Source organism: Marmota flaviventris, chromosome 9 (assembly GCF_047511675.1).
Source record: "Marmota flaviventris isolate mMarFla1 chromosome 9, mMarFla1.hap1, whole genome shotgun sequence".
Classification (NCBI taxonomy): Eukaryota; Metazoa; Chordata; class Mammalia; order Rodentia; family Sciuridae; genus Marmota; species Marmota flaviventris.
In genome coordinates this window covers 71,986,415-72,007,759 of record NC_092506.1, presented here as the reverse complement: position 1 = coordinate 72,007,759, position 21,345 = coordinate 71,986,415, and the positions used below count along the sequence as shown (strand labels likewise).

At 34.9% G+C, this 21,345-nt stretch overlaps 1 protein-coding gene across 3 annotated transcripts in view; it reads left to right on the top strand.

Moving 5' to 3' along the window:
- Dlg2 (discs large MAGUK scaffold protein 2) overlaps positions 1 to 21,345 on the top strand; it is a 2,015,095-nt gene that overhangs the window by 1,090,474 nt on the left and 903,276 nt on the right. The window contains exon 1 of one of the 3 annotated variants that reach the window (XM_034636731.2): positions 12,779 to 12,931. The exons of the other annotated variants lie outside the window; for them this stretch is intronic. Within the exon in view, the coding sequence (XP_034492622.1) occupies positions 12,854 to 12,931 (78 nt within the window). The 5' untranslated portion in view covers positions 12,779 to 12,853. Of the gene's footprint in view, positions 1 to 12,778; positions 12,932 to 21,345 lie in introns of those variants that run through there. 3 annotated transcript variants of the gene reach the window in all.

Below are 21,345 nucleotides of genomic sequence, written 5' to 3'. Positions count from 1 at the left end.
CAATAATGAAAAATAGTATGGAGATTTCTTAGAAAATTGGGAATGGAACAGTGGTTCCATTTGACCCAGCTATCCCTCTCCTTGGTCTATATCCAAAGGACTTGAAAACTGCATACTACAGGGACACAATCATATCAATGTTTATAGTAACACAATTGACAATAGCTAAACTGTGGAACCAAACTAGATGCCCTTCAATAGATGAATGGATTAAAAAAATGCGGCATATATACATAATAGAATATAACTCAGCAGTTAAAGAGACTAAAATCATGACATTTGCAGGTAATTGGATGGAGTTAGAGAAGATAATGCTAAGTGAAATTAGCCAATCCCCAAAAACCAAATGCCAAATGTTTTCTATGATATAAGGAGGCTGATTCATAATGGGGTAGGGAGAGGGAGCATGGGAGGAACAGACAAATTCTAGATAGGTTAGAGGGGTAGGAGGGGAAGGGAAGGGGAATAGGGTTAGAAATGATGGTGGAACATGATAGACATAATTATCCAAAGTACATGTATGAAGACATGAATAGATGTGAAAATACTTTGTATACAACCAGAGATATGAAAAATTGTACTCTATACGTGTAATAAGAATTGTAATGCATTCCACTTTCATATATAAATAAAAAATAAAAAAAATACAAACAACAATAAGTGTTGGAGAAGATGTGGAGAGAAAGGCACACTCATAACACTGCTGGTGGTACCGCAAATTGGTACAACCAATATGGAAAGCAGTATGGAGATTTCTTGGAAACTTGGAATGGAATCACCATTTGACCCAGCTATTCTACTCCTAAGTTTATACACATAGAACTTAAAAACAGCATACTACAGGGACACAGCCACATCAATTTTTAGAGCAGCACAATTCACAATAGCTAAATTGTGGGACCAACCTAGATGTCCTTCAATAGATGAATGGATAAAAAAAACTGTAGTATTTATACACAATGGAATATTACTCAGCATTAAAAGAGAATAAAATCATGGCATTTGCAGGTAAATGGATGGAGTTGGAGAATATTATGCAAAGTAAAGTAAGCCAATCCCAAAAAACCAAATGCCGAATGTTTTCTCTGATATGAGGATGCTGATCCATAATGTGGATGGGGGGCATTGGAAGAATGGAGGAACTTTAGATAGGGCAAAGGGGTGGGAGGGGAAGGGAGGGGGCATGGGTATAGGAAAGATGGTGGAATGAGATGGAAACCATTACCCTAAGTACATGTATGAAGACACGAATGGTGTGATTCTATGTACAACCAGAGACATGAAAAATTGTTCTCTATATGTCTACTATGAATTGAAATGCATTCTGCTGTCATATATAACAAACTAGAAAAAATAAATAAATTAAAAAAAACAAACAAAATTTTAACCATATCCAGTAACTCTTATTCACTTAATTCTGTTTTATTTTTCTTATTAGCATATATCACTATTTAATAGACTATATTTTGCTATTTTTCTTTCTTATTGTCTTTTCCCTACACTAAAATGTAAGCTCCTTGAGGAAGGAATTGTTGTGTGTTGAGTTCAGTGTCTTACACAATCACTTAGAAATAGGCTGGTATATAGTAACACTCAAAAAGTATCTATTGGATAAAGAAATAACTGAAGGAGAATTATTTTCTCTCTCTCTCATATATATATATATATATATATATATATATATATATATATATATATATATATATCTCCTGATTTTTCCAAATGCTTCACAATCTGAGTATATCTAAAAGTGAACACATCATGAGCCCTTTCATTTTTCACATGGCTGAGGAAATCTCCCAAGGCATAGAGCAATAAGAAATAGGCATTCCAAATAATTTGCAAGAACAATTCCCCATTTCAGAACAACTCAATTATCTACTTTATAAGAGTTGACAATGAAATTTTAGAAGCCTCACTTGGAAACTATTGACCATGAGGAAGAATCAACAGATAAAACACATAAATCAAGTAAATCTCTAAGAGACTCATTTGGTCAAATTTCAGATAGAGGCTATAAAGTAAGAACCTAAAATGATTGAAGAGATGAGGGAAAAAATAGAAAAATAAATAATGAAGAGCATACTCTAAAGCAAATTCTTACTTTGACTTATAAGTATCTCCAAGACCTCTAGGCTCAAATCTTCTACTGCTTTTGAATTCTTGTTCTTGGTCTGTAAAGCAATGATCGAATATAAAGCTTCAGTCTCTTCAGTTATGCCTTCTGTAAGTTTTGAATTATACAGTAGTATTGAAGCACTGATTGTGCACCAGGTACTTTGTTAGGCATAGAAGTTATCCGTGAAAAGACAGGCATGGTCTCTTATTTCATAAATTGTTCCACTAAAGGAAAGCAAGGAGAAAAATATATATGTGTGTGTATATATGTGTGTGTGTGTGTGTGTGTGTGTGTATATATATATATATATATATATATATATATATATATATATATATATATAAAACAGAGATTATTGTGATAAATGTGAAAGGGCATGTTTGTGCTGAGGCAGTGTGCCAAAGATCTGTGACTATTTTAGAACGTCATGAAGTGACATTTCTTTATTGCCTCCTTGCCTTTGTTCCTACCACCACCATTATTATCTCTACCATCTCCATCATTCTCCCTAACCTCTACCTCTGACCATGTTTGTCACAATTAAACATTTATTGGCATTGTCTAATTACAGAATGTCTATAGCCATTCTGCCTGCTGTTCTGCTATTCCAAACACATCTCATGTTTTCCAACCCCTTTTTCGTTTGACTTATAATGTTTATTCTGAACAAAAAAAAAAAAAAAAGAAAGAGAAGAAGAAAAAATGTACTTCTTCTCATCTCTTTTTAAGGCCCAACTTAAATATCCCCTTTTATAGTGTGCCTGTCTTCATTGCCCACCCCAGGAGCTACTATATCATAACTCTTAGCACTTGATGCTGCTTTACCTTGGTCATAAGCCACCAAGTGACATCTTTTTGTACTGTTACACTATGTCTTAAAGATAAGGAATGTGGATGATCAAAAAAGTTTTGAAAATCTAGATGCAAGGGAGGGACACATTACTACTCATAGCTTAATTTTTCTAAGTCAAATGACCTTGAGTAAGTTACATAATTTCTCCAGAATTTAGTTTCCTCAATCTGTAAAGGAAGATGATGATATCTACCACCCACGTGGTAAAGAATAAAGGAGAAGAGAGTGTTCCTCAAAGTATGATACGCTAAGTGATACATGGCAAACCTTTTTTTATATAAACATACTTTAGCTTATTGTAAATCATTTAAAATTCTAACTAGTATATATAGTATCAATTATTTTCAATTAAACTTCTAGATTTATTGTTTTTCCGATTACTTTTTAATATTAATATTATTTTATTTTATTTTTGTGTGGTTACTTATTATGGATAGAAAATCATTCCTGTTTTGTTTAGTCTGATGGTAACAAGTTATCTTTCAAAATATATTTATTTTAGTAAAATTAAGTTAATCAAAATTTTAAAAACTAGGTAGTAATAGAGATAATATGTAATATGTCAGAAGTGAGTGATGTTAGATAAATACTGGGTTAATACTTATCAAATAACTTAGTGGGCAAAATATTTCATGCATCTTCAAGTCAAGATACTTTAATTTTATGTAAAGATGCCTAATGTAAAGTAGCTGATATATAGGGCACAACCAGTAAGTCAGTCTTCTTTCATTTGCTCTCTAATCAGCCTGGAAGGACACAACATGATAATACCATTACACATTTTTTAAAACAGGGTGTATATTCGTCAAGCTGGAGATAGGCTGCAATTAATATCAGGAATATTTTCAGTTACACTATCTGTAGTTGACATTTGTGTTGAAGATTTCAGCAGCTGCTGTTTCTGCCTTGTGTAGGTGGCAGGATGCAAAATGGAATGGTTTGTATATTTTCACTAATGGGTCTCATTTTTAAAGAAATGAAAGAGAATCCATTTATTTATGAATTGGTTTTACTTATTATATTTTGTAAAGTATCACTCGTACCTATAGAAGAGGAGAGATAACAAAATAAAATATCTGACAACTTGTATGTCATGTAACAAGTTTTAGTGATGTACCTTTAGAAATATTTGAAGTACTTTGAATCTTTTTTAGAGTGATTTTGATTTATTCTGTATGGTATGAAGATTAGTTTGAGGTAAAAATATGAATAGGGTATAATAATAATAAATATTCGATATGTGATATATAGTGCCTTTCATTCTCCCAGTACTATGAATCTATTTAATTCTACTATTATGCTTATATGTTTATTCATTCATCCAGCAAATAACTATGAGATTATTTTTAAAACTACTTACTAAGGCACTACCATGTAGAAAGGATTATGTAAAACTGGAAGATGGGAAAGTAAATAAGGTATTTTTTTAATAGCTCACAGTCATTTAGTGAAAACTATATAAATTCAAAGTAATCACAAACAAAGAAGAACTAAATTTGTGTTATGTTTTTGCAATAGGAAATGTAGAAGAGAGTGACTAGTTTTGTCTATATTATTAGGAAAGATTTCATAGAGAATTTTTGAATGAGGTCTAAAAAATGTGTAAGAATTTGTCACATGGAAAATGACAAGGAGTAGGAAGTAAGATCAAGAGGTAGAACTGCAGGCAGGTGCAAAAATACAGGTACATAGAGTAATCTCAGGGAAACAGAAAATAATTTTTGAAAATGCAAAGGGATGATATGGCAAGGCTAAAATTTCATTAAAAATCTCCATGAAACTTAAGAGATTATTTTTTTTCTGATTAATACTTGGATCATAAATGTCATATATTAACACATTATTTGAGCTCAAGAGGGATTTTGAAGTTGATTATGCAGTGCAATAGCCAACGATAGACAGAATTGAAACAAAACTGAAACCAAGAATATCGCCTCCAAAACTAGCACCCCACTTCCATGGATGAAAATAATTCTGCTTTGAGGTATCTACGATATTGAATTGTCTAGCTGAATTATAATTTGTAGGAAAGTCCCTCTTTCAAAGGACTAAGTTCAGATGAGTAGTGTTGAAATATCTGTTTGTTGCATGCCTTGGGAAGGTGTATAAATGTGAAAAAAATGAATTAGATTCCTAGTAACTAAGCTATTCAACTATCTGTCTCCTGAGCTATGAACCTGTTTCCAAAAACCTATTTATGGCCTTGCTTATTTCATTGTCTCAGGTGCTCACAAGTCAAAGTTCTTGTGTGTTACATTAGACACACATTCTTTCTTGGCCTCTGATTTGATATTCTTTGACTTTATTCTCCATCTATACCTACTCAGCTCAACATTCCTTTTAATAGTCACTGTCATATCAGTCTATGTCCTTAGATGTAGCAAAATTTAATTTTAAGCTTGTGGGGAAATCACAGCATGTGGATTCAGAACTACTATATAAATTCAAGATCCATATGAATTTTTCTTTTTATGAAAGATCTCTAAAATGAAGAGAGTTTCTGAGAAGACTCCCAAAAATATTCAGAAAGATTTTTAAAAAAATATCTATTTGGGTCATGGAAGAGACACTTGGGAAATGGAAAGTCTTTAATAAAAGAATTTTATGACTTTAAAAATTTCTTCACTAATGACATAGAAAAAAGAAAACACTTATTAAGAAGAAGGAAAGTAGACTTTCCTGTAAGGATGACTAAATATAAAATAAAGAGAATACTTAAAAATCATTCTCCCACTGGGGGTGTAGCCCTTGTCTAAGGCCCTGTATTCAATCTAAAATACAGCCCAAAAAAACCCATTATTCTGTAATTTTTTATAATAGTAAGCATTGATTGTTCATACATTATCTAAACTACTATGGATTTTGTCTTTCTTGAGGATTAGAGGGCACATAAAAGAAAAGCAATATTTTTATTGCTTTTTATATTCCAGTAACTAGTCTAGATAGTTTGTATGCATTACATGATTTTTTTTTCTAAATGGCAGATTATTTCCCCCATCTTCTACAGTTGCCATAATTTGTCTCACATCACAATACAGTGGTGGAGCCTATTTAACAACTAAGTTTAGGCAATTATTTCACTATGGTGACTCTGGAACATTGTTTTAATTAGGTTATATCTCAGAATCTCCTCTTCCATGAAATGTTTTATAATAAATCTTTTAACACTATTGCAACATATGTTTATTAAACACTAAAGCTTATTATACAGGTCAATTAAATTCTCCAGTTTGTTTATGGTTTAGATCAGAGTCATGCCTGTTTATGTTTGTATATGATGATGGCTGGAATGGTGAGCTACCAGACTGGTTATTTTATTCCAGGGGTATATGAATTTTGGTAAAGGCTTTGCGTGTGGGGTTTGTATGCCCATGCAAGGCAGGATGCTTGACTTTAGGACTGCCAAAGGAAGAAAAATGAAACCAAGGCTCATTGCATAAAACTGAAATTTAAAAAAAAGATATTTATTTAATAAAAGGCGTTCTAAAAAAACTTCATTCACCAGTGGGGAAGGTAACAATGAAGCATGTTTCTATTAAGTGTGGAAAAGGGGGAAAATAATCCCCAAAACTTAAAATTAACCCTTTATTTGTAAAACCATCTCCAAAAAAAAAAAAAAAAAAAAACCCCACAAAAATGCTCCTGGATGAATGAAATATCTGGGCAACCAGCAGAGGGATCTGCAAAATTATTCTGTAAAAGCAGTTGCAGAACTAAGAGTATCTGGGTCTCCCACAGGACTGAAAATCATTCAAAGAACTCAGAAGAAAAATGTACCATGGCATGCAGAAAGTACCTTCCATGACTGAAATCAGTGGTATTAGTCTCCTAAGAAAATTAGGAAATAAGAGTGACAACAAAATAAATATGTTTTAAATTAAGGCCTGGTAGAGAAGGGATAAAAATCATAATACAAGAACAAAACACCATTATAAAGTCTGAACAGATTTTAAAAATAAATAAGCTATCTAAAATAAATATACATCTGTAAATACATTAAAAATACTCTTTCAATAAAAAATCACAAAAGATTAAAATTTAAGATGAAAACATACATTAGAAGATAATAATTAGATCTGCAGCTATAAACCAAATAGCAGCACAAAGATAGAAGGTAAAAAAAATGGAGATATATGAATCCATAGAATGGGGGGAAAATGCAAGAGGCCTGTAGATAGAGAAAATCATAAGAATGAGAGAGAAGAAACATTGGAAGAGTTAATTATTCAGGTTTTTTTTTTTACCGTTAATCAGATTAAATAAATATAATAAGTTCCAAGTAGGAGGCATGATTCTTAAAATACAACAATTAGATTAACACTAGATACCACATAATAAAAGTTGATACCAAAAGACACTGTGGGATAATATCTTCAAAATACTGAAGTAAAATCTATGTCATTTTAGACCTCTCTATATCACATTTAAAAGTCTAAGGTAAATATTGACAGTTAAAAAAATATTTAAAAATGAATATGTTTATCCCAGACTTTTGTTGATAGACTACTAAAATGTATACATCTGTAAGAAGGAAATTTAATTCAGAAAGGTTAGGGTAGTAAAAATAATGAGAAAATGAACTAATAGCATGTTGGAGTTGATGTAAATTTTAATTGTTAAAAAAAATAATAGCAATGATGACTGACATGGTAAAAGGAAGTAATACATTAAAAGGGGGCTAAAACTCCATAAAAGAATAACATGGAACATTAGGGGTGGTATAAAATTGTACAATTCATAAATTGTATAATTTGTTCAATTGTACAAATTTATGAAAATTAATTAAAAATTTTTATATCAAACAAAAAGAATAATTAGCCTTTCAGGTTTTAATATTTGTTGTAATGCATAGGCAATGTGGCATTGCCATAGGTAAATAAAAGAAGAATAATTTTTTAAAAACCAAGAACACAATTTTATGAATACATCTTTGTTCTAGACTTATGACTTTGAGTTGCAATAAGTCAATATGGAAAATAAATAGCATTTTTATATACCAAATAAATAAATTCAGTATACACATGAGGGTAAAATAGATTCCTGCCTGTTGTTAAAACACATACATACAAAAAAAACTTGAAAACATTTGTTAAAAGCAAAAAAAATTTAAATTGTACAGAAGAACATATAAGACAATATATTTTTGAACTAGAATAGGAAATATTTTTAGGATACAGTGCTGTATAAACAAAGGAAAATGTGGAATTTCAATACATTTAAAAATTAGTGAAGTCTCTGTTATGATAAAGCATGAATTAAGCTAAAAGACCAGTCAGAGATTGGGAGCAGATATGTTCAAAGGCTTTCATAAAGAAAGAACTAATGTCCAGAATACTATGTACTTTCACAAATCAATAAGAAATATATAACCCTACTGGTTAAAATTTAAAAGAAAGATACATGAGATATTCAAATGTTGAAAAATTAATTTTGAATACTTTGAGAATAGAAACAAGAAGAGATATAAGTATAGCTCATTTATAATTACGGTAAGTGGGTTTACTGTCAAGTAACTCAAAACTACTTTTTTCACGCTTATCTATAACTTGGTGTCTCTTCAGTGTAGGAATATATCTGTGACTGCTTTAATTTGCACACATTGTCTTTGAGATACACATAAGCTCACAGTCACAATTTTTCCTATTGTCCAAGGGATAAAACATGAGGGGAAATTTAGCTATTTCATTGCTTTGTTATATGCACTGGCACTAATTATTTTTCTTTTTCCAGCTAACACCTTTTATTGGGTTTGCATTATATAAAAACAAAACCAAAGTACTTTTTCTCTCTGAGCTCCCACATCATTTTTGCCCATCTTTTATAGTGCCATTCTATACTGAAATTTATTTCTTTATACATCTGTGTCCCCAATTATAATATGGCTATAACAGAAGAGGGCCTATATATTATTCATTTAAAGTCCCTAGAAATTGACATGTGGTATATACTCAATAAATTTTTATGGGAAATAATTGGTTATATATTAATTACAAAAAATGATAACATTAATTTGTTCTCATGTAGATGACTCACATGATACACAAATACTTAAAACACAGTATGACTTTTTTATCTTCTCCTTTCTACCACCATGTGCAGAGGCAACTAACATTAACCTTTTGATATTCCTTTTAAATGAAGTTTAAAAAATACTGTGTTTATATTCTACTACTCACAAATCGTAGGTAGTATATATTTTCTACACTTGCTGTTTAATAATTGATTAATATCAGATGTTAGCCAAAAGCTATCAAATGTGCATATCAAATATGCAAATAAACTAAACAAAAATCCGTACATGAGATCAATTTTATACATTAACTTGTTTGTATCTCAATATGAATTTTCTTTGGTGTGTATTAAACACTGAACCTTGATAGTTTTTTAAGCTACCAGATATTGTTTCTAGGTTTTAATTTTTACTCTGTTTTAAAAATAATTATGCATATTTAGACGATTTTTTTAAAGAAAATCATTCATGTGCCAGGCAGAAAATGTACAATAATTAATGATTGGATTTAAACATTGCATTTACCTTGAGAATTCAGAGAAGGCTCACATAGTGTGTGTGCTGAGGCATGAACCCAAAGCTGCTTAAAAGGATTAATGTTGTTTCTCAAACTCAGCAGCACTGGTAGGCTTCTGTCATATGAGGTATTAAAAATGAAATTATAAAGGAAAAGTCTGTCCAGGTACCAATCGTATCCAGATGGTAAGTGTCTGAAAAATTTGTTTTCTTTACACAGCAGAGCTGCAAAAGTTATTTATCTCATTCAGCAGAGCAATGGTTAGAGGCTGCTAGGATTAACTGCAGACAGCTGCCACCCTTTTCACAGCAGGTACATCTTCCCAGGGAGAGCCCAGGGAAGATAGTTGTATAACTATGGCGATACCTTCATTCATTATCCATCTTTCAAACAACTTTTACAATTGAAAATGTATAAGTTCCTCTCCTAGTGACTCTTCCAGTCTCTCCTCACTTGGGAATTTTCCTACTTTGTTCTAGACAAACTTATTTTGAATATCTACATTTTGCTTAGCATTTGTGTGACATAAGTATGGGTTCTGACTACCCCACACTGTCTTTTCTACCTCCATCTTCTTATTATTGTTATTGTTTATGTTGAATTTTTACTTGGTAGTTCAATTTATTTTCCAAAGAATTCCATCCTGGAAAAGTCTGTGAAGAGTTTTGGTCAGGTGTGCAAAGGTCATGAGAAGTTCAGCATAAAAGCAAAACCAACAAATGAAATAATCTACTATCAAAGATCTTTCCAAACTGCAGTTCTCATGATTTAGTTTATCTTAATTTTCTAGGAGAATGCAAAAAAAATATTTTACAATCTGTCATTCCCACTATAGTAAATTAGCATTATTTGCTTCCCTTTATGGTATTATTAATGGTTTAAAAGTTCAGTACTTTCTGTCTCAACTCTTTATTGTCTGATTCCATCCTAGAATTTGGAAAACAAAACTTTCATTCTTTAAGTAGGATTGGTTCCCCCTATCCTTTTATACAGTCAGTTGAATACTCCTTGAACTGCAGTAGGGCTCAGATTGGGTAAGCTATGGTCCTGCTGTGAAGCTCTTTGAAACCTAAACAGGAATTATCATGTGTTTATTTGTTAGATTTCTGTGGTCCTTTTCTTCCCAAGAGTACAGGATACAATATGGAAAACTGTGCACAGGGGTTGTCTAAAGAATGTCAAAAAGAAATTAATGGAAAGCAGTGCTTTAGGAAGTGAGATCACAGAGCAAAAGGAATAGCTAAAGGCAAAAGCAAACCCTGGGTGGCAGTGAGGTGTGCCAGAGAAGGTAGAAGATGCTTGGCTATTCCAAGGGTGCCACTCTTGGCCTTGCAGGGCACTGGAACATTTCACCTCAGCCTATATTTCTGGTGAGCACTGGAAATTTTTTGCCTTTTATTCATGTGAAGACCCACAATCAGAACTACAGACTCATGGGGCAGGAAAGGGCCTGAAACATCATCTACCCTATTTTCTTAATTTACAGATGAGGCAAATCAAGCCCTAAGAGAACAAGGAGACAATCTAGAAGTAATGTCAGGGTCAGAAACCAGATTATTTATTTTTTCAATCAACATCCATTGAATACATTGTACAGATCAATGTTATAGGCACAGGGTTACTTTAGTGACTAACATGGCTATGAATTCTGACTACCAGTGTCCTATCCCACAATGCCATACTGTACCTCCAACTGACTATGAGGTATCTGATGTCCTATTATATATATTTTTATCTGTCGATGGACCTTTATTTTATTTATTTATATGTGGTGCTAAGAATCAAACCCAGTGCCTTACACATGCTAGGCAAGTGCTCTACCATTGAGCTACAATCCCAGCCCTACAATATCTTTTCACTGATTCCAGACTCAACCCTTGTAAGAGATAGACCTTGGTGACTTTGTTGTGAGAAGGAATTCTTTTCTTAGTGTCTGCAATTGTGTTGATGTACTCTGATCCATATGTGCTCATAGGACTCTTCTGCCAAATCAACTAGAAAACATTTACTGGATGGAGTCTTATTTGTGTGTCACTGGAAGGCAGGTTATACTTGCTAACAAGAACAATTTATTTTTTTCCTTTAGTAGAATTGGCAAAGGGCTTAAACTTTCTCTCTCATTGGTAAAAACATTTGTCTCTTTAAATTGACTTTACCTTAAAAGTGCCTCACATGATAGTCTAAACTCTAATAAGATAATTAAAGTTGGAAATTCCTGGTGTTAGAATTAAGCATGAAAATTCTTCAAAGAAACATGATTTAAGAGCTGGCATAAATCTTCCTTCCCAAAGGTAATATTACAATTGTCCATTTAACACTGGATGTCATTGCAAGAAAACCTGGTGTTAAAAAAAGAAAAGAAAAAGTAGATTAGTCTATTTTAGTTTAAAGGTAGCTTTAAACCCCTTTCCATATTTCAGTTCCCAAGCTGAAAATCTGTGCAGTAAAAGAGATTCCAGTTCTTTTAGAGGTAAATCCAATGCCTTGGAAAATGAAGGACTTTCACTGAAGCATTTGGAAGGACATTTCATTCTGCTCACTTTGCCCTTTGTCCCAGGTCAGTCTCTATCGAAACAAAGTGCTTCTCTTGCAAGCTGTGGATAAGGCTGGCTGATGGGCAGAGATGAAACCATTTCCTTCTACCAAATGGATTGAGGAAGACACAGGGAAGAAAGCTTATGTTTCTAGCCCACCCCCAACCCCCACCAGTAGTCATCTTAGAGAATTTGAGTGAGGTTTGGGCTCCAGGGACACCTGTTTGTGCCTGCAGGGCCAGATTCCTGGTGGCCCTGCCTCTCCCTGAGCCTGGCAGCTCTCTCCCCCTTGCCTGGCAGCTCCTGTATTGGCTGATTTACCTGCGAGGCTGTATGTGGATCTGTCTTCTCACGGTCACTGCCGCCAGCACGTACTGTCAAGACCGAGGGAAGCCAAGCGAAGAGTGCAACTGCCTGAGCCCGGAGCCAAAGGTGAGCTGCCTCTGGGAGGAGTTGACTGCAGCTTCCCTTCCTCCTAACACGCATGGAGTTTGGTGGCGACAGTGCTGAAGAACTGCGGACAGATACTTAGCCAACTGGATGTGTGAGAGCTGGCAAGGAAGGCAGCGCCGCCTCACCCGGACCTCCTGCTGGCAGGATGTAAATATACCTGCAGACTGGCCAAACAGGACTGCCTTTTCCCCCCAACCCCTCCCTCCTCCCACCCTCTCCCTCAGCTAACCAGCATGAGAGGAACTGAGAAAGCAACAGCCTGCAAGTGACAGCTCCAGCCGGATTCCGGATTCTGCTTGCCTCTGAGCCGAGGTGGGAAGTTGATTGTGCAGCAGCTTCATTGTGAATCCCTTCCATTGGCATCACTATGTTTGCCTCTATCTGGTATGCCAAGAAGCTGGGTCGCAGGTTCGTGCACAACGCCAGGAAGGCAAAATCAGAGAAGGTATGGAATGAGTGGGGATGAAGACTGCCTTTCCGATTTGCCAAGTGCCTGCTCTGGACTATTGGTCTGAGTACAGACGCAGTCTTCCTTAGCCTGGGATGAGAACCTGCCTCTCACTGTGAATGTGGTCCACGGCACTTAAAGAAGGGATAACTCTTAGAGCCTAGCTTGCTAGGGAAGGGAGCATTTAGGGTTAAGCAGGATCATTGATTATTCAAAATATTTGGTGAAATCATGAATTTGATAGAGTGTCTCAACAGAGACTTAATATTCCTTTAGATTACATAGGATGAAAGAAATTGAGCAGCTGCAATTTTTGCTAATTCAGGGAGCTCTTGAGTAAACTTGTTGCTGTACTGCATTATTTTTATTGCTGTGATCTTTAGTTCTGAAGGGAGCGTTATAAATACCTGAGCCTTTCTTCAGTACATGTGTTCTAGCCTGTGTCCTAGGAACACATTTTTGAGAGTTTCAGTAACATTGACCAGACCTCACTAGAGTGTTTGATATTTTTTCAAATCAACAAAATCATCATTTTAAAAGTGTTAGCCATGAGCAAGTATTATGTTTATAATCAGATAATCATAGCCATTTAGAGAAAACCTTTCCTTTTATTCAGCATGACTAGATTTTTTTTTCAGAGAATTTCTTTGTAGACTTACCTCATGAGTTATATTTCTCTATTAAAATGGTCTGTAAGTCCTGAGATGTATATTACCAGCCTAACATAACTGAAGTTGATGGTGTATAGATTTATTTTTTCCCATATTTTCCAGGGTACTGGCCAAATTGTCATATTTAGGAAATCAGTATCCAATTTGATAGGTTCTGGGGAAACTTACAAAGGTTAAAAAAAAAAAAATCTTGTGAAGCAGAGATTTTGCATATTGTCCTGAGGATGTGATCTTTAGCTCTGTCTCCTTCCTGCTATGTGTGTGTGTGTGTGTGTGGGGGGGGTGTGTATACATATATACACTCACTCTTAGGCTTGACCCAGAGTTAGCTTTTTGAGTCTGTGGCATAGTCCTTTCTTTCAGCTACAAGAATGCCTTGATTTTAACTTACTGTTCATTCCTTCAATGTGGGAATGTTGATAAAATAAGAATTCTGTGATGGTTAGTACATCGTCTGTAGTGTGAAAAAAGAAAATATCACTAGAGTTCTGACTTCAGGACCGGAGACTTTTAGAATTACAGATTTGAGGTCATAGAATCATAACTGACTTGTTATTTATTGGCAATTTTGGTAGAGGAGAGGAAGGGGATTGTTGGGGTAGAATTTGTCCCTTTCCCAATCCTATAATTCACAGTAAAATGATTGTAAACCTATCATGTTCCAGTACCATATATATTGAACAATTCAGATTTGGGTGTGTTTTTTTTTCTCCCTCAGTAATTTTTAAAGAAAGAATCTTGCAAGTAGGTCTTTTATTAGAGCTAATGTTTTGAAAAAGTGCTTCTTCCTATAAAAAATTATAGGTTGTGTGGATGAGAGAACTGTCAGGACCGCAAATGGCTCTGAAAGCCATGGGGAGATAATGCCTTATACCAAATTCATATGCAAAGAAAAGTTGAAGCTCCCAGTGCCACTTAATTCAGGCTTGGGCCTCAACGTGGAACATAGCAGCTCTATGGAACTCTGTACAGAGTTTAAAGGATGCTATTCCAATGCAGTGACACTGGTTTCTGCTTCTTGAGTCTGGAAGGAGGTAGCGAGGGGCTCTAGGACATCCCCTTCATTGCAACAATGGCTAACAATTAGAACAGACATGAAGAAACCACATGTGAGGTTAAGGGTTTTAAAGTCTTTATTTATCTTACCCATAGAGTAAGATACAGTCACATCAGGAAATTAACTTTAGAGAACCAAAGTTTAGCTCTCAGACTGATAAAGCCTGGAGGAAAAATATTAACTCTACTGCCCTGTGCTAGCCAAGAGGGCTGGAAGAAGGATTAATTTTGAACACTAGGTGCTGATAACCAACATGAAAATAGAATCCTTTTTTTTCCCCCATGAAATTTGTATTCAGAGAGTTACTAGAATAAATTAAAGATGTATTACCTTGAAAAATGTAGGCACTCAGTCAATTGCTTGGTAAATGGATATAGTTTTGTTTTTTTATATATCTAATTTTGTCACATGGCTTATTTAAACCAATAATTGTGAATTCATATTTTATCTAAAAATTCAGTAATATATTTTGGTAAGGTTGTTACCAAACAATGCTGCAAGCTGAATTAATTCATATAAAGTATTTCTGTGGCATCAGAAATTACATAGTTTCAAACATGGTGGGGGGCATGAAGTGATGTTATAGATATATGGTCAGGGTGGAAAAAGATGCATATGATTATTATTGAGTTTTATTTGGAGAATGACTAATAAGTTGTAAATAACTATTGATATACTCAAAGCATGTTTTAGCATTTGAGGACATAAATCTTTCATGGAAACTGGTTGTGATTTTTAGTATCCTCTGTAAATTTGGCTTTTTTCCCCTCCAACTCAAATAAAACAACCTGCACCCATCAGAGCCCTTTGTTTCTATTTTCACATTCAGATATGGTCTGGGAAGTGTTTTCTTCAGGCTGGGGTTAATTGAAAAGCTAATTGGGAATGTGCAAGCCTGCATGTTATCCTAAACACATAGTATGTCCTATTTCTGGTTGGATCAGCTAATGCAGTTGAATGCGGTCACATTGTGTAATGTCCATCATGGTAATCATGACAATAACATTAATAAAGCCACTGTTTACACACATTATACGTAAGATTTAATTTAATCTTTATTGAAATCATATTAGATATAAGTTATTTTTCCTGCATCCTAGAAAGGAGAATAGCTGGGCCAAGGACAAAGAACTACTAGTAACTATTAGTAGTGGGATTTGAACCCAAGTCAGTCCAAGCTGTTACAAAACTGTCTCCCTGAGACTCTTACTCTCTTCCATCCACTTATAATTCTCCCGGATCCCTACATGGCCTTGTCTGAATAAGGGTAACCATTCCTTTTTGTCTTGCCCTTCTTTTGTATACTAGAACTCCAAAGTCATGAGGTTTACAGAATCAAAGTTTCTTATTGTGTAACTCAACCCCCTTATTTCAGATTAGACTGTCCCCAAGCTATCTTGAACAGACACTTGTCTTTACTGTTGCTGAAGATTTCACATTCTTCTTACTCTCTAGGTGGAAAAAAAAATGTAGCAAGATATTGTTTGTAGCCTGTTATTCCTTAAGAATAGCTTGTAATTGTCATAGTCTTACAACCTAAACATTGGCATTTACACTCTTTGCTTATTCCTATAGAATCTAAAGATGTCTTTCATCAAAAAGGTCCTGAAAGTGTGACAGTTTGTAGAAGTGCTTTCTTTTTAGAATGAGTCAAAGATGTTAGGTGATTCATGTTTCCATTTTTCTAAAAAAGGAAAGCAAAAGACTCTTTGTTATTCTTCATTAAAAAGACAGTTCGTTCATACCAACAAATTCTGTGAAGAAAATCATTTTTTAAAATGATAAAAAAAATAAGACTGTTTGGCTATAATAGAACACCTCCATTCATGTAATCATCCCCCCCTTTTTTTCAATTTTGATCTTGTGTAATTAATTCAGAAATTTGTGTTCTACCTTTCTGCCTGTTGTCACATTTCAACTTAAATGGCTTAATTTAGTCAGTCTCCAGATTGTGTTACTCTAAAAGGCCAGCTGAAGAAACTTTAAGATAAATTGAAAAATGCAATTTCTGGTGTCATAATAATATGTAAGAGTACTAAAGTACTTAACGTTGTGAAACTTCACTTCCTCATCAGTAATCTATGATTTCTTTCCTTTGTTTTTGTTTTATTTTTTATATTTATTTATTTGTCTTTTAAGTGTTTACTCTGAAAAGCATATGCATCATGCATTTAGAAAAGGCTAGTATCAATATTCATCATTTAATAAATAGCTGTGTATGAGCTTGGCATTCATATTACCTACAAGTGATGTAACTGAGCCCACATCCTCACATTGGGCTATAATATACCTTGAAGAATTTTTTCAAGAACCTATGTTAGATCTGTCTTTCTCCCTATCTAAATCTAATACATTAATTCAACATAAACTCAAATAAAGACCCTAGTGATATACTTTCTGGCACGATGGTGAAGGAAAGAGAACTATGCCCTTGATAATCCTGGCATAATATAAAGAACATTGGGCTTAGGGCAAGGATATACAGGAAGGGTAGTCCTGCTCTTTGATATCCAGCTTGAAGACGGTCATTTGGCTTCCTGGCCTCAGTTTTCTCATCTGTCAGATGGAAGCAACATCTATGTTTCAGTAGGTCCCCTACTTTTCATTCTTCAGAATGAAATCCAAGCCCCTTAGTCTGCTTTACAAAGTCCATCATTTCCTATTTACTATCATACCTTGCCCCTCTTCCATGAGCATTCTAAATCCAGCACTCTGAACTACATTCACTTCTTTATATGATGAATGCTTTCTCTAGCTTCTAAAATTTTGCTTAACCATTTCAGCTAATTAGCTGACCACAGACTAGCCATATTCCTCTTTTATTCTGTTCCAATCTTATATGACATCACAGTCACTAAGAAACTTCCCCTGGCCACTGAAAACCCAGTATGGGTCTTCTGTCAGTCCCCTTGGCAACTTTTATATTGATTCCATAATCATACTATAGCCATTTAAGTTGCAGAAAATAAAATTTAAAAAGCCTCCCATACTCTCAATATATGTTTACATGTCTAAACCAGAACAATGGTTAATATCATTGAACTTGTTCTGAGATGAGAACTCTAATATGAAGATCATTTCTCATGAGATTATTACTACTAGTTTTTAGAGAGAAAACACATCACCAAGAGGTGGCTGGGATTTAACATCATGAATATGGCTCTAGAACTCAAATACTTTATTAGTAAACAATACTTTGTGCATACACACACACACACACACACACACACACATATATATATAACACATGTGTGTTAAACTATATATCTAATAATGTATGTTTACAGTTAGAATCAAGGTTATTTTTCACTATGAAAAGTAAATTTAAAAAATGAGTTAAGATGCAAATCTGAAATTTTGCTTAGGCATTATAAGAAATGTCCTGATGTTGAAGATTCGCCAATCCTTGGTGAGTGACAGAATCTCCATCTATCTATTTTTGCTTCATGGTAGACTGAAGAGTAGTCTGACCTAGAGAGAGCAATGGACAGACTGTCCTCTCAAGTCCACTTCTTAGAGTCTTGTGAGTCTTTGAAAACTCCTCCGTTGTGAGCAGCAGCATGACTCAGCGCCAGTGTGAGCCTAGCTGTGGTGACAAAGAGGACAGGTGTTGTCCATGCTGAATGCAGCCCTGCAGTTCTCTCCTGTCACCTGGAGGGCAAAGCAAGCAGCAGAATGGAGCATGATAGCACCTGTTCTGAGGCCCCAGTGTTGCTACCCACCCTGGCAAAGAACAGGGCACAGCTATTTTCAGGTCAGGAAGAGAAAACAGAGGAAAGGACAGGATCAGAGAAATGGCTTAAAGGAAAAAGTGGGGGAGTAGGCTGGCAAGCAAGAGAGGTCACAAAAGCCGTGTTTAACAGTTACCAATTGTGGAAATAACATTTCAGCAGGTTACTCAAGCACTTTGATATGCACTTTAAATGTATCATTTCACTGAATCCTTCTGAGTTAATCCTCTGATTAGTGCCATTTCATAGATGAAGAAACTGAGGTATAAGAGGTTGAAGGGTGACCCAGAGCATAAATGACAGTTAGCATTCAGATATTACTGAACCTGGAGTCTCTAAGCCTTACCTTTCAAACCTTGAGTTCTCCTTTATGCCTTTTTGGGGTTGAGCAGGCTTTTCATGTATTCCCTAAACATGACTTGATTTTTCACTAAGGATCTTCAGAAAACAGGTATCCAGGTAGGCTAAGTTCAGTCCAGTTTACTGTACTTCAATTGCAGATGTTTTCATTATTGTTCTCCCTGACCCCCGTCAACCTGTGATGTTCCATCATCCCACATGTGGGACACCTAGAAAAACTTAAATTGAAGCCAGGTATAGTGGTTCATGCCTGTAATCCTAGCTACTTCTGCTGAGAGTAAGAGGATGGCAAGTTTGAGGCCAGCTGGGGCAATTTAGCAAGACTCTGTCTCCAAAAGAAAGGCTAGGAATGTAGCTTAGGGGATGGAGCACCACCGGGTTCTGTCAGTACAACCCCAAAATAAATAAATAAATAAATAAATAAATAAATAAAACCTTAAATTGAGCAATTTTATGTGTCTTATAAATTTTTATAAGTGTTCCATATATGAGATGATGGACTACCATGGGTTAGTATGACTTTAAAATGGTTTCCCTCAAACAGGTATATTTTAGTGATAGTATACTGAGTGATAAAGATGAAAAGAGAAAGTCTGTCTTCTAACAAGATTACTTTAACCATGATGATCACTGTAGAGGTAATTTTTTTTTTTTTTTTTTTGGTACTGGGGATTGAACTCAGGGGCACTCGACCACTGAGCAACATCCCCAGCCCTATTTTGTATTTTATTTAGAGACAGAGTCTCACTGAGCTGCTTAGCACCTCACCTTGCTGAGGCTGGCTTTGAACTTGTGATTCTCCTGTCTCAGTCTCCTGAGCCTCTGGGATTACAGGCCTATGCCACCATGCCTGGCTGTAGAGGTAAATTTGGTAATCAGTTTATTTTGTACATGCATTATGTGTGTGTGTGTGTGTGTGTGTGTGTGTGTGTATATATGTATTTATGTACATATATACACACATATATACATACATATATACATATATATATATATATACACATACATACTTATACACACATACATATGGTTATAAGAGAAACCCTTTCACTTTAAACAATGCCTTATTATATTTGATAAGAGTTTCATTTGCTGTACTCATATCTCCTCAAATAAATTATTAAATATTTAGTTAAATTACTAAATCATTCTATTCCATTTATTCAGGACACCTAGCACCTAGTAGGCCCTTAATGAACCTTGGGTGAGTGATTGGACAGACTGGAACTCTGAGCCATACTAATTAGGGGAATTAAGACTGAATTAGGGGTCAGTAGGCTGGGCATTAACTGGCTCTGTCCCCACCCTTTACGTCCTCTTGGCTAAAAGTTAATCTTTCTGGGCTTGAATTCTTTATCTGTAGCCAGATTTCTTCTAACATTCATTAATTCTGATATGCTATAAGACTGCAAAGTCCTTAAAAGAAAAGATTTTGTATCCATTTGTTTCTGTACTCCTAGCACAATGGCTTATACTAGAAAAAACTATGAAAATTAATGTTAAATGATTATATACAAAAGGGTGGGACTTTCTTGACCATTAGTAAGGAGACTGTGATGGAGAGTCTACCCACTTTCAAAGTGGGAGCAAGATGAGAGACATTCAGGGATTCTTCTTTCTTTTCTTCCATTTTTTCCTTGAAGGAAGAGGGACACATTTTATAGTGTTGTGTTTGTGACTTCAGTTCTCTTTCCTTTCTCACTTTCTATTCTACGAACACGGACATGGAACAAAGAGTAACCAGTAAAGTACCAGAGTCCTCTTCAAACACCAACAATGACAAGTTGAACAAATTGTACAGCTGCTTTGCTCCACATGGCACAAGCTTCCAGGATTATATTTGAAGATTAAATGTTCATTGCTTGAACTCTTTCTACATGAAATTCTAGTTATTTAGAGAATCCCCACCCCACTAGCTGTAAACTAAATTTTGTCTCAATCAAAACTCAGATGTTGAAGCCCTACTTACTAATGTGACTATGGGAAGATAGGGCTTTGAGGATGTAATTAAGGTTAAATGAGATCATATGGTGGGGTCCCAATCTACAGGATCCCTTGCCTTATAAGAAGAGAAAGTATAAGTGTGTTCTCTCTCTCTCCTTCTCTCCCTCTTTCTTCTTCCTTTTCTCCCTCTTTCTTAGTCTTGTTCTGGCTCAAAGAACACAGAGAAAAGTCTATTCCCCATGAAGGGAGCACTCACTAGAGAAAAAAAAAAATAACCCTTTTGAAAACTTGATCTTGGACTTTCCAGCTTCCAGGATCATGATAAATTAATTTATCTTGTTTAAGCCACCTAATTCATGTTACTTTGTTATGATAACACAGCTAACTTAGATGCCGCCTCGCATCACAGAGGCCACATACACAGACATAAGATGATGTCAAATGAGAAGTGGCTTTCTTTCCTATCCCCTTCCTTCCTTCCTTCCTTCCTTCCTTCCTTCCTTCCTTCCTTCCTTCCTTCCTTCCTTCCTTCCTTTCTTTCTCTTTTTTTTTGTTCCAGGGATTGAACCACTGAGCCACATCCCTTAACCCTACTTATTTATTTATAATTATTTATGTTTTAGGACAAGTTTTTAGGGATTTGTTAAA